General features: G+C 37.6%; 1 protein-coding gene across 6 annotated transcripts in view; it reads left to right on the forward strand.

Annotated features, from left to right (window-relative positions):
• Positions 1 to 13090, forward strand: part of PTPRC (protein tyrosine phosphatase receptor type C) — a 103729-nt gene that overhangs the window by 59571 nt on the left and 31068 nt on the right. For 5 of the 6 annotated variants that reach the window (XM_045536322.1, XM_045536323.1, XM_045536324.1 and 2 more), the window contains 3 exons: positions 1342 to 1473; positions 6879 to 6998; positions 11493 to 11651. In XM_045536322.1, coding sequence (XP_045392278.1) covers positions 1342 to 1473; positions 6879 to 6998; positions 11493 to 11651 — 411 coding nt within the window. The remainder of the gene's footprint in view (positions 1 to 1341; positions 1474 to 6878; positions 6999 to 11492; positions 11652 to 13090) is intronic. The other variant, XM_045536321.1, reaches the window with a different exon arrangement.

The following is a 13090-nucleotide window of genomic DNA, read 5'->3' on the forward strand; positions in this document are numbered from 1 at the left end:
TTCTCTCCTTTTCTCTGCCTCCTCCTGTCTCTTTCTTTCTTGTCTTTTTTTTTTTTTTTTTTTGGTCTGTGGTATATTTGGAGTCAAATTATTGTATTGTCTATACCGCTCAAACAAATTCACAAAATAAATACTCCCCCTGAAAAAGAAATACTGAACAATTAAAAGTCTGTTAATTTATAATAATTTTCTTGGCAATTGTTATACACAAGGCACTGCTGAAGAGATTATGAAAGAAGGGTGTTATAAAAGAATGATGTGCACATATTCTGATAGAAAAGAAAGGAAAACAAATATAAGATTGTTTGGTTCAAGAGTTTACTTTGTCAGTCCTCCATCAACAAAATTCATACACAAGTCCAAGAACACTTAGATAACAAGAAAGCAGAAAAAGAACAGCAGGTGCTTCTAGGAATAAGATTGGGTTTGAATTCAGGTGACCAATAATTGAGATAGCGTTTCTTTTTAAGTACATCTGAATTTAATGAGACGGAATTTCCCACCCTGTGGTATAAAGCCATCTATCTGCCAGGTCGTATTTGATAAGACAGACGTGTGCACATGGGCACGGGTGCACACACGCAGAACGGCATGTGTCATCATGTCATAACCATAGCATAGATGCATCCTATGACACAAGCAGTATGAGGAAAGCAAGAGCCACATGTGACAGACTGATGATAAAAAGTGATCTGTCTAGAAAATCTATTAGGCAAATGCTAAGGTACAATCTCAGTTTCTAAACAGAGATTAATGAACTAATGCTTCATTTCATCAGTTAAATTAGGGATATTCTTACATTAAGTTATACTTTCTATATACACGTTGAGCATTCCTAATCTGAAAATCTGAAATTTGAAATGTTCCAAAATCCAAAACATTTTGAGTATTGACATGATGCCAGAAGTGGAAAATTTCATACCTGGCCTCATGTGACAGGTGACAGTCAAAATGCAGGCACACGACACATGGTTTACTCAGTGTCCCCAAGGGAAAAACCAAATTACCTCAGGCTGTGTAGATAAGATGTGTGTGAAACACAAGTGAGTTTTGTGTTTGGACTTGTGTCCCACCCCAAGACGTGTCATAATGTATATGAAAATATTCTAAAATCCGAAAAAATCTGAAATCCAAAACACTTGTAGTCCAAATCATTTTGCATAAGGGATACTCAACAAGTATTTTTGTAAAAGTTGAGTCTTGACTTATTATTTTCATCATTTCCACAGATTTTCAATCTAATATATATTAGGTAGAGTATTATAAATATGAAGTCAGAAAAAAGATTTACATATGAAGTATTGTATTAGTATACTCATATGCAATACTTATTTCTTTCAGGCAATGAGACATTTGATAATCAAGTGAGTTTAACAGACCTTCAACCCAGACATGCTTATAGTTGTGATGCAAAAATACTTTACGGTGGCTATGAGTATACTGAAACAAGAACTGTTGAAACAGATCTTGGGAGTGAGTATATTTCTTACGTTTATATGTAAAATTGCTTTCCCTTTATGTTCTTACAGTTCTTTGAGAATCACAAGAAGTGATGGTATAAATTTAGAGGAAGGGTTTCTGAAAACAAATTTCTATCAATTTTTGAAGTTGAATTTAAAAATAAATTACACAGGGCCCAAACACCTCTCTTTTTTCTTTTCTTCTTCAAAGTGTGGGCTGTTATGAGGTCATGTTGGAAACAAAACTGAAATAAATAAAATGTTTTGTTCACTCATTGTCCCTTCCCTTCCTGGTGTGCTCTTCCCCCTTCTGCCCCCCCCTCCCGCTGGCAGATCCCGCCTCCAACAGAAGTCACGTGGGCAAAGAAACTAACGAAGCACAGTGGTAAATCTAAGTATGGATGGGGAGATGGAAGGCAGTAGTGAAGCAGTGCTAGAATTCCAGTGCTGTTTAGAATTACAGAGATTCCAATTAAATTTAGAATTGGTTAAAACTGTATTAATTATATGTATGACGATTTATGAATAACCACTGGGAAAAAAGAGAAATAGATGGTGTTGCCTATAAGCAGTAGAAGAATATCATGACATTTAAAAATTCTACGTATCACAGGAGGAAAAGAGGGTGGAGGATAAGGGGAGAAAGAAGAAGAAGAAGGAGAAGAAGAGGGAACAGGAGGGAGAGGAAGAGAAGGAGAAGGAGGGAGAGAGAGGGTGAGAGAGAAAGAGAGAGATACTAAGTAGAAAACAATGGGTGAGACAGTAGAAATATGTTACAATCTATCAAAAGTTGCAATAAACATAAATGTGTTGCACATTTGGGTAAAGACACACTTTGGGAGAATTTTGTAATCTTAGAAGTGATAGTTGAGAGGAAATTTTTATTACTTTGCTATCAATTGAATGAAAATCAATGGAAAGTACTTAGAAAACAAATGCAAAGATAGTAGAAGGGAGAAAATAACAAAGATTAGAGTATGCATTATTGAGGGGGAACAGACAAAAATAATAAGAATTTATCAACCGATCTAAAGGCTGGTCTTTGAAAAAAATAATGAAATAGCCAGACCTCTAACGAAACAACCCTATGGATTAAATAGGAAAAAGAAAAAGAAAAAAATAATACAAATTCTAAAAATTATACAACAAATTTGCATACAATTAAAAAAGTTAGATAAAATGATTAATTGTCTAGAACCTATGAATTATGAACATTTACCTAGGGAGAATTAGAAACATGGAATTAAAATTATTTTGCATATCTCTCTATCCACCTCACATGTACTATTTGCTTACTTAACATCCCTTTATAAAAGCATGAAGAGAAGATAGTTTTACAAAGTTAGGCAAATAGTCAAAGAACAGATAATTCTTATCTTATCCACACTATTCCATGGTATAGAGGACATGGAAACTTGTCAACTCATTTGACTATTGTTAGAATTTGGAATAGGATTAGAATTAATATAATGTGGATACAAAACTTGGCCAAAGCTGAGGCAACCATAGGTCTGTCTCTTCTATGAACATAGGAACTAAATATTAATAGAAAATGAAATATTGGCAAAGTGGATTAAAAATCATATAACATTATTAAGGTTTATCCCAGTAATTCAGAAATCCTCCAGCCTTAAAAAACAGCAATTTAACCATTTTGCATATCATTTCACTGGAGAAAGAAGGGAGATTTTTGTAAGACAACTGCAAACGAAACCACAGTTCTTTTAAAAACTTAATTAGTAATTCACATACCACACAATTCACCCATTTAAAATGTACAATTCAATGATTTTTTAAATATTTTTAGAGTTGTGCAGCCATCACCTGAATTAATTTAAAACATTTTCATCACAGCGTAAAGAAACCCTGCATCTGTTAGCAGTTACTCCCCATTTTCCCTCCAGCCACCCCCCCTACCCCACCCCCCACCCCCGTCTCCGGGCAGGCAGCCACCAATTTACTCCTGTCTGCACGGACTTGCCTATTCCGGACATTTCCTATAAATGGGATGATGCAATATGTGACCTTTCATGACTGGCTTCTTTCACTTAGCCTACTATTTTCAAGGCGTATTCCTGTCGCAGTATGTACCAATTCTTCATTTTTTATTGCTGGATAATATTTCATTGCATAGAGATACCTTATTTTGTTTGTCCCTTTATAAGTTCAGTGACATTTAGTTTGCTTTCACTTTTCAGCTATTATGAATAATGCTGTTAGGAACATTCATGCGCAAGTTTTTTGTGTGTACATTTTCATTTCTCTTTGCTGTGTATCTGGGATTGCCATTTTTTGAGTCACTAGCAACTTTATGTTTTGCATTTTGAAAAACTGCCAGTCTGTTTTCCAAAGTGGATGCACCACTTTATATATTCATCAGCAATGTGTGACGGTCCTAATTTTTCCACATTTTCATCAACATTTGTTGTCATCTACCTTTTTTATTTTAGTCATCCTAGTAGATATGAAGGGTATCTCATTGTGGTTTAGATTTGCATTTCTTAATGACTAATGATATTAAGTATGCTTATATGTATTTGTTGGCCATTTGTATATCTTTTATCTATTCAAATCCTTTCCATATTTTTAATTGGATTTTTTTATTGAGTTGCAATTCTTTTTATATTCTAGACACAAATCCCTTGTCAGATTTACAAATATATCCTCCCCCATCTGTGAGTTGTCTTTTTACTTTTTTGATACTTTTTGGAGCATATAAGTTTTTAATTTTGATGAAGTTCAATTTTTCTGTTTTTACTTTTGTTTATGTTTTTGATGTCATATATACAAATCTATTGCTAAGTCCAAGATCATTCATATTTATCTTTATGTCTCCTTCTAAGAATTTCATAACTTTAGCCCTTAAATTTAGCTCTGTAGTCCACTTCGAGTCAATATTTGTGTACCATGTGAGGTAATGGTCTGATTTCATTATTTTACATGTGGCTGTCCAATATTCCTTGCACCATTTGCTGAAAACACTGTTCTTTCCCCATTGATTGGTCCTACCACTCATGTAAAAAATTACTTGACCACAACAATGGGTTTATTTCTGCACTTTCAGTTCTACTTCATTGATATACATATCTATCCTTATCCACTGCCACACTGTTGATTACTGTTGCTTTGCAGTAAGTTTTGAAATTGGAAAGTGTGCATCCTTCAAATTTGTTTTTTTCTTCAGGATTGGTTAGAATATCTGAGGGCCTTTGAAATTCCACAGGAATTTCAGGATCAACACATCAGTTTCTGCAAAGAAGCCAGCTTGGATTCTTACAGGGATTGCACTATATCTGTAGATCAATTTGGAGAATATTGCCATCTTAACAATGTTAGTCTACATGAATATCAGGAGTTTTTCCAATAATTTAGCTCTTCATTAATTTATTTCCAAAATGTTTTCTACTTTTCAGTGCATAAGTCTTGTACATCTTTTGTTAAATTTATTTCTAGTTTCAATTTATTTTTGCTTATAATGGCACTGTTTTCTTAATTTCATTTTCAGATTGCTTGTTGCTAGTGCCTAGAAATACAACTGATTTTTCTCTGTTGATCTTGCAATCTGCCATATTGTTGAACTCATTTGTTAATTATAATACTGCAGGATTTTTGACAAAGCATATTAAAGTGATTCTAAATTCCATATAAAGATATGAATAGCTGAGTACTAAAGGGGCTGCCTAGTCCATGTCTCCCGTAATTGCCCAAAATAACATAAAGCTACAAGGAGAGCAAATGAAACTATTTCCTCAGCATAACTAGAAAAGTTTAACATATTTTGGATATTATACACTAAAATTATTCCAGTCTTCATAAATCAATGTAACAAAATAGAAATACCAGAAAACTATTTTTTTTATATATTTAATGAAAGCACAAAGGTACTTCAGTGGGGGAAAGAATAGTCTTTTGAGCAAATGATCCTGGTATCCCTATAGAAAACAATGAACATCATCCCTCACCTCTCAATGAACACAAAAATAAACTAAAAACAAAAAATAGATTCCAGACCTAAACACTAAAGCTAAAATTATAAAAATGTCCAAAGACATAGGAGAATATCTGTATGCCTTAAGCAAAGATTTCTTAGGGGATGAAAAGTAAGAATCACAAAAGAAATAGTTTTAATATATTGGACTTCAGCAAAATTGAACATTCCTGTTCTTTGAATAAAACCATTAAAAAGAAATAAGAGGTACACCATAGGTTGTAAAAATATATCACAATTAATTTTTTCAGCACAGAAAGTTTTTCCAGAATAGACAGAGGGCTCATTCAGCTATAAAATAAGGCATCAAATTACTCAATTAAAAGTGGGCAAACATTTTGAATATATAGTTCACAAAAGAAGATATACAAATGGCTAATAAGCACATCAAAAGGTGCTCAACATCATTAGTCCTCTGAGAAATGCAAATTAAAACAACACTGATGCGATGATATTTACCCATCCATTAAAGTGGCTAACCTTAAAAAGACTGATAATACTAACTATTGGGGAGACTGTAAAGTAATGACCCAGCAGTTTCGCTCGAGGTATTTACCAAAGAGGAAAGAATAAGTCCATGTGAAGATAAAGCAGATTCATTCATAGTAGCCCAAAACCTGGAAACAACTCAAATGTCCATTAACTGTCGGATCATAGATAAAATGTGGTACATCTTATATCTTTACAACTACTGATGAATGAAAAAGGACTACTGACACACGCAACAGCATGGGCGACTCTTGAGAACATTATGTTGAAGGCAATATACTAGATGTAAAAATATTCTTGTTTAATTTTATTCATGTGCAATGCATGAAAAGATAAATTTAATCTGTATTAATGGAAAGCAGATTGTAGCAGGGGTGGGTTGATCAGGGGGGCAGAGGTGACTGGGGGGCACAGAAGAACTTTTTGAGATTATAGAAATTTTCTGTATCTTGATTATGGTGGTGGTTACATTTGCCCAAACTCGTGGAACCATATCTCAAATGTAATTTATATCTCATACATTTTATTTAAATATCTATCCATTCTTCTTAGGTCCTAATATCTAGTTACTGGAAACCATGATGAGTGGTATTCAAACAGTGACTGTTAAATTTATCAGTGTTACAAATGCCTGATTTTCAGCACAGTGAAATCTGTGAATCGCAAGCTATCTGGAGACTAATAGGAATGAGAGGAAGAGGGGTTCCCAGACATCTCTAAGTCAGGGGAATGCTTAGGTTCCACAGAGCCACTCTGGCGTAACATTTACTTTGTTAAAGTAATTTACTCTAAAGCCAATTAAATAAGCCCACATGTCTTTAAATGTCATTATTCATTTATAGTTAGTCAAAATATGGCCATTCATAATACATGCTTATAACATGAAGGATGTTTTTTTCATGCCTTATTTTTCATGTTACGTGTTCTTACTCTCTTACCAGCTCCAAACGAGCCTCGGGATCTTGCTTGTGAGGTTGTAAGTGGTTTTCAAAGCAGAATCACCTGGAATCCCCCTGAGGATGAATTTCATAATTTTACTCTTTGTTACCAGAACAAGACAGGTAATTTGCATAACATTTAATTTCATATCAGGAAAGAGAAGTCAAGAATTTGAAAATACTAGAAATGTGGTTTGAGCCCTAGAGCTTCCTACGTAGAGACTGTGGTGAGCATAATACATGCCCTGATGTTGGAACCGCTTTGTTCGCTGAGGGCTTTCCAGCCCTGGAAATGACCAAAACTCAGAACATTCCCAATATCTGCTTGTCTTTCTTGATCTTAGTTCCAATCTTTGCACTCCAAAGCCTCGAAAAACAAAATCCCTGGAACATAATACTCATTTATGTCTTGCAAATATAGGAGTGATTTGTTTTGCTTTGAACTCATTATTCAGGTCCCTAAACACACACAAACACTTTGCAAAACTTGTTCTAGTTAATACACATGAAATCCTGGGTGAATAAAAATGAATGTGGACTCAGCCACTGAGGCCAGTTTGGTGGAATATTGGAACATAGCTCTAGTTTAGAATTAGACTTGTGCAGAAGAAAATGCAGTCAAAAAATGTTTCTGATGAGTTCAGCCATGAGGCCATCAAATGAGAGGCTATTTAAGAGAACAGACATCTCCTGGACGACTTAAAGTGTCTAAAAGGCTTGTAGAAAATGGTGAGTGCCGATGGGCTATCTCAGGGCAGCCTCAACATCTGGGATGCCCTTCTGTCTAATCCTCTGCCTATAGGTTAAAGCAGGAGCAAACTGAGAATCTCCAAGAAATCCATTGCTAGGTATGGCAGGGAGGAATCACACATAAATTTCAAAACTTGAAAAGCAAAAAACTATTTGCCTTCAGTATGTTATTTTATATTTTGATAACATTGTTTTTGGCTAGTTTTTTGAGTCTTAATAAAGTACTAAAGCAAAGTTAAATACACATGCTTTCAAATTAGCATAAGAGGATACAAATGCTATGGAGAAGAAATATATACAATATATTTGAGGTTTTAGTAAATTTCAAAAGTTGAATCTCTTAGAAAGGAAAAATGGTAGATAAAACAGCAAGATGATTAGATACCCTCTGCCTCACTGAACATACCTTTTACAAACTGCCTTTGCACGGTTTCTGTGAGGACACACTATTTGATTTTCTCTTTTCTGAATCTTCTACTCATACCCTTGCTGTATTCCTCAGTTTCTGTACTCTCTTGACTGCAGGGTAATTTTTTATGCCAGAATATATGGTGGAAATTTGGTATGTTTACTGCTTCTTTGTAAGTTTTTTAAAAAAACTATATTTGCATAATTAGGGTAAGAAGGATGTAATGAGTTACTTATTAGCAGTCTGATGAGTTTTATTTTGTTGTTTGTTTGTTTGCAACTAGTATGGCTCCTTTTTATTTGTTACCCACGTATGGTAGCTATCCAAATATAATGCTTGAGTGAGACTGGAGGGGGAAGAAGGCAGGGGGGTGGTACCAGGCAGTGAGTCTTGTTCTACACAACTGTCCTTGGTGACTGACCCCAGCTCCACACCATGTCCTGACTCTGCCCAAAGTGCACTCAGGAGCCAGCCCTACCCTCAAAGGAAATGTGCTTTGCTTTCGTTTTTTTCATGTGTCTCAAACATACACCATAATTCGATCCTCCCCCATTTTAGCTAAGTCAAAGAGAGTTGATAGGATAACAGTGTTGGTAAAGCAATTATTTTAACTACTCTCATTATTTCAATTAAAATCACTGTTAAAAGTCCACAAAAAGGTCTATGAAATTTGCAGTTCTTATTACTTTTTAACCAGATATAACATTTTATTTTATTATTTCATAATTTAGTTATTTCAGTGTCTCTGAAAGCCAGGAAGTAAAAGGAGTAGGAAAAATGTAATTGATGTTTATTTAGTACCCTCAGTTTATCAAGTATTTTTTAAATGTTTTATGTAAGGATTTGACTAAATAGTTTAGTCATGATTCTGAGAGGAGAGGTGCATAGGTACCTGCACAGTTCCTGTGATGAAACTGAGGTTAACAGAACACACGATAAATGTTCAACAGCTTGAACTGTTTTCTTTCTGCTCCTGTGTTTTTCATGTTTTCAGCGTATCTCAGGGAACTGCAGTTTTGTGTCGTTAACTTAATAATGCCAGGTGACAGCGAAGCTTTCTTGATAATTAGGGGAGACCTTCTGTGCTTTATTGCATTCACAGGATTATTTTTCAAAAGTTATTGAAGCCAAATGTGTACCCTTCAAGACCACAGTGACGTTGCTGGAAATTATTTTGTGTCATGCGTTTTTTTAAAGGGAAAAACTATTTTTTTTTTTTTTTTTTGGTAATACAAAATCTTATGGCATAAACAGGTTCATACTATTTAAAATAATATTCCAGAAGATACTTTAGAGCCATCTAAAGTAGGAAATTTTTCATGTATTTCCTGAGGCATTTCCTAAAAACACAAGAGTTGACCAGTGCAGAAGCCAGTTTCTCTCCAGGCATTTGCTGTGCTACACACGTGACATGAACAAACAGCCCCCTTGCCCTCAGGGAAAAAGCCATTCAAGCATCCAGTCAAATAAATTCTTAATTTGTCCCATACAACTTGTGCTCTGGTGTCAGAGCCTTCAGAAAAAAAGTCATTTAAACACATGGAGGAGGAAAGAATGTTCCCGTACTTTGGCTTTTTAACTAAAGCTTGAAACTCTTAGCAGTTTGGAAACGAACATTCCAAACCACCTTTCTAAGCACTGGGAACTTTGATTAATTATCGCTTTAGAAAAAAAAATACCTGAACATGAATACCTTTGAACAATGCATTGTTCAAAAATAAAGTCAACCATTTGACTTCTGTCAGATCGGCTAAGATGAAAGCTTCGCAGAACTGCATAAATGACCTTGGTTTTGATGCAGAACGGTGATGAGATTACACGTGCAAACATGAAAAATTAGGTCACCGAATGCAAGCAGGTTGATCTTGAGAGCAGCACCTGATGCTTGGATTTCATCCCAGCACCGAGTGGGGCATCGTCCCAGGAGCCAGACCCACCAGCAGCTGGCAGAAGCCTGCATCAGAGGACGGTCGCTGCCCTTCCCTTGGGCTCCCGCCTTTCCTGCCCTTAAAGAGAATTGTCACTAGGGACAGGGCAGGACTGAACTGGCAAGGATAAACCAGCTAACCCAGCTGAGGGATTTCCGAGAAATAGACAATTTTAATGAGGCTAGAACAGCCGCTTTATCTCCCTGACTATTTGAAAGCCCTGGTGATGCAGAGACGTGGCTGTAACTTCCACCACGTAGATAAGTGACAGAGACGAGGGGTAAACTGTGCTGGAGCTTTTCCTGCTCTGCTCCGGCAAGTCCCCAGGCACGACCAGCGGCACCAAAGGAGAGGTGACCAAGGCAACGACAAAGTTCGGCCCCGCTGGAGGTCCTTGTCCCCCCTCCCCACCATACAGGGTGTAAAATGGTGAAGATTAGCACGAGGATTCTGGAACATTCTGGGTTCTGTGCTGGCTTCTTCACTTCCTGTGGGGTTGTGCACAGATGGCGTCACCTCCTGCAGCCCAGTTTCCTCATCTGAGCATGCAGGTGACGCCAGGAGTGCCAGGCGATCGTTGTGGTGAGGGTCGAATCAACCGATTCACGTACACCGCTTGAAACAGTGCTTGACACGTGGAGTGAGTTGTTCATTTTTGGTATTATTAACACCTCTGTAACTGCACTCCAGCAAAGCAACCTGCTGCCACTCTAGTCTGCCTGTACCCCGTCCTTCCTGATGTCACGTGGCTACTCAAAAACAGTCAGCTTCTAGTGATTTCTTTTCACTTACAAAATGCTGATTTTTCTGCCTGAATGTTAAAACACGTTTAAACGAGGTCCTGCCTCCTAGCCAGAAACTGCTGTCCTAATCAGATTTTTCTCTAAACTCAAAACATTCTTTCTTTCGCTTGTAATGTTTTCTTTTCCCCCTTCGGCCTGTCCAGTTTCACTCACCTGTCAATGAACAGTCAGATTCCCGTGCCCGGGAGGGGCTTTCCCTCCTCTCATAGCCCCCGAGAATTGCTGCAGGGTTTCAGGCAGTGTGGTGGGATCCACCCGGTCACTGGGGATCGGATAGAGTCCTCAGAGAAAGCCCAAAACAGTAGCCAACATCAACGTTCAGACTTTGGGGGTTCAGTATCAGAAAAGGTTCACTAAAAAATAATCCTTCTGAAACACCATAACTTAAGACTTTTGTCATATCTACTGGGGGCTGTGCTTTCTCAGAAAGAAAAGACATCATCTTCACAATGTGTCTGAACTTATTAAATGTTTTATGTACCAAATTAATCATAGGAAACCAAAATCGTGGAATATTTGAGTTTATTGATAATAATTGAGTTTGTTCAATACCATTTTGCTGTTAATTGTATGTACTTCTGAGGATCAAGGATATATTAATACTTATTTCTCAACCACTCGTTAGTCTGGCGTCTGCTTGGAATGATACCATGTAGAGACCACATTAAATAATGCGGCAATCCTGACTTCTCAGGACTTACTATGTTTTCCCATTTTTTTTTCTTAGAAGAAATCTGCTTCAATCTGGATAATACCACGAACAATTATGATTTGACAGATTTGAAACCTTTCACAAACTATCTTGTATCATTAAATGCCTACAACAATGCAAAAGTGCAACGCAATGGGACGGCTATCACATGTGACTTTCGAACAAAAACATCACGTGAGTTCTGTGCTTTCATGGTTTCCTTGAATGGCAAAAAGCAAAGTATGAATTTTTTAGCCTAAAATACATCTATCTTTATGCTTCATTTGGGAAGCACATTGACCTGGCACATTTGTTCATATCTAGGGTTTATAATAACCTAAAATAAAATAGTTTAAGAACTGTTATCCTGGGTCCTCTGTATTCTTCAGATATAGTCATAGAATTGTAACCATGAAGCATGAGGGCGTATCCACTGGGACAATTTGTAAGATTTCAGGCAATTAAGTTCCTAGTCATTTTAGATAAAAAATGCACTGCCTGTTGTTGTCTTTGTAATCTAGAAATGTTCCCTGCAGTCAGATGCCTACCACGTCCCACAAAGTATTAACTTACTAACCTCTGTGCACCTGATAAAACATTTTGCAAAATATGATAGCATTTTCTTCTCTTTGTTACTCTGAACTTACCTACTACTTTATTCTATGTCACATTTTCCGGTTGAGGTTTCCTTTCAGTGACATTTGGCTCTTGTCACCTGTACGTCTCCTAAGTTTCCAGGCCCAGAGCAGGTAAACGTTAGCCTCCGCCAAGGACAGAGAGGAAGAAACGCCCTCTGTGGGCAGCATCCACAACTCCAGAGACCCTAGCGAGCAGCAAGCTCCTGAAGAAATGTCCTCTTCAGAGCTGGACAGAAAATATTCTTTTATTTTTTGAGGGGTGCAGGGAGAAGGAAAGGAAAGTTTATTAATTTGTTGGCAAATGAGGAGGCTGGCAGACTCCCGTCTCAAAGTACCAGCGTCCTGCTTCTGAGCAGAAGTACGGAGCTTTTAAAGGTTCCGATGAATCCCAGCTTCGGCTAAAATAGTCTGGTCACCTCCACCCAGGTTAACCCGCCTCCTGGGGCACAAAGAACAAGACACTCCCCTGCCCCTCCCAGCAGCCCCCGGCCTGCTGCAGGGATGCAGGTCCTAGTTCTCCCAAAGGAGTGGGGGATGTTTTAAAAGGATATAAAACATTTCTGCCATTTTTTTCAACCCATTTCTTAACGTCATTTAGGTTCTGATTTAAAAGGTCCAGATCCTAGAGCCCTGTGCTCGTGTTGTTCCCTGAGTTTCTGTGATGTCGCAGAGCCCGAGGACAATGAAGGATCCTGAGGACGCTCACTGGGACAGCGTGAGCCCTGCAGGGACGGAGGGCCCGGACTGTGGGTCCTCGGAGGTTCCCACTCCGTGTCACGTCCCTCTCCTCCTCCCTGTCTCCCCGCTGCTCCCTGTTCCCGCCTTTTCTCTCCTCCCGACTGCTGTGTGCTCTCGCTCAGGGGTGGCGTGGACGCTCACGGCCTCAAGCACAGCCTACAGGCTAGTGCTCCCTGGAAGGGCAGGTGACTTTTCGCAGATGCTTCATTATAACTTTTTTATCTATGTACTATGACAACTACTCCATGCCCTCTGAAC

The sequence above is a fragment of the Lemur catta genome, chromosome 23 (genome assembly GCF_020740605.2).
Source record: "Lemur catta isolate mLemCat1 chromosome 23, mLemCat1.pri, whole genome shotgun sequence".
Classification (NCBI taxonomy): Eukaryota; Metazoa; Chordata; class Mammalia; order Primates; family Lemuridae; genus Lemur; species Lemur catta.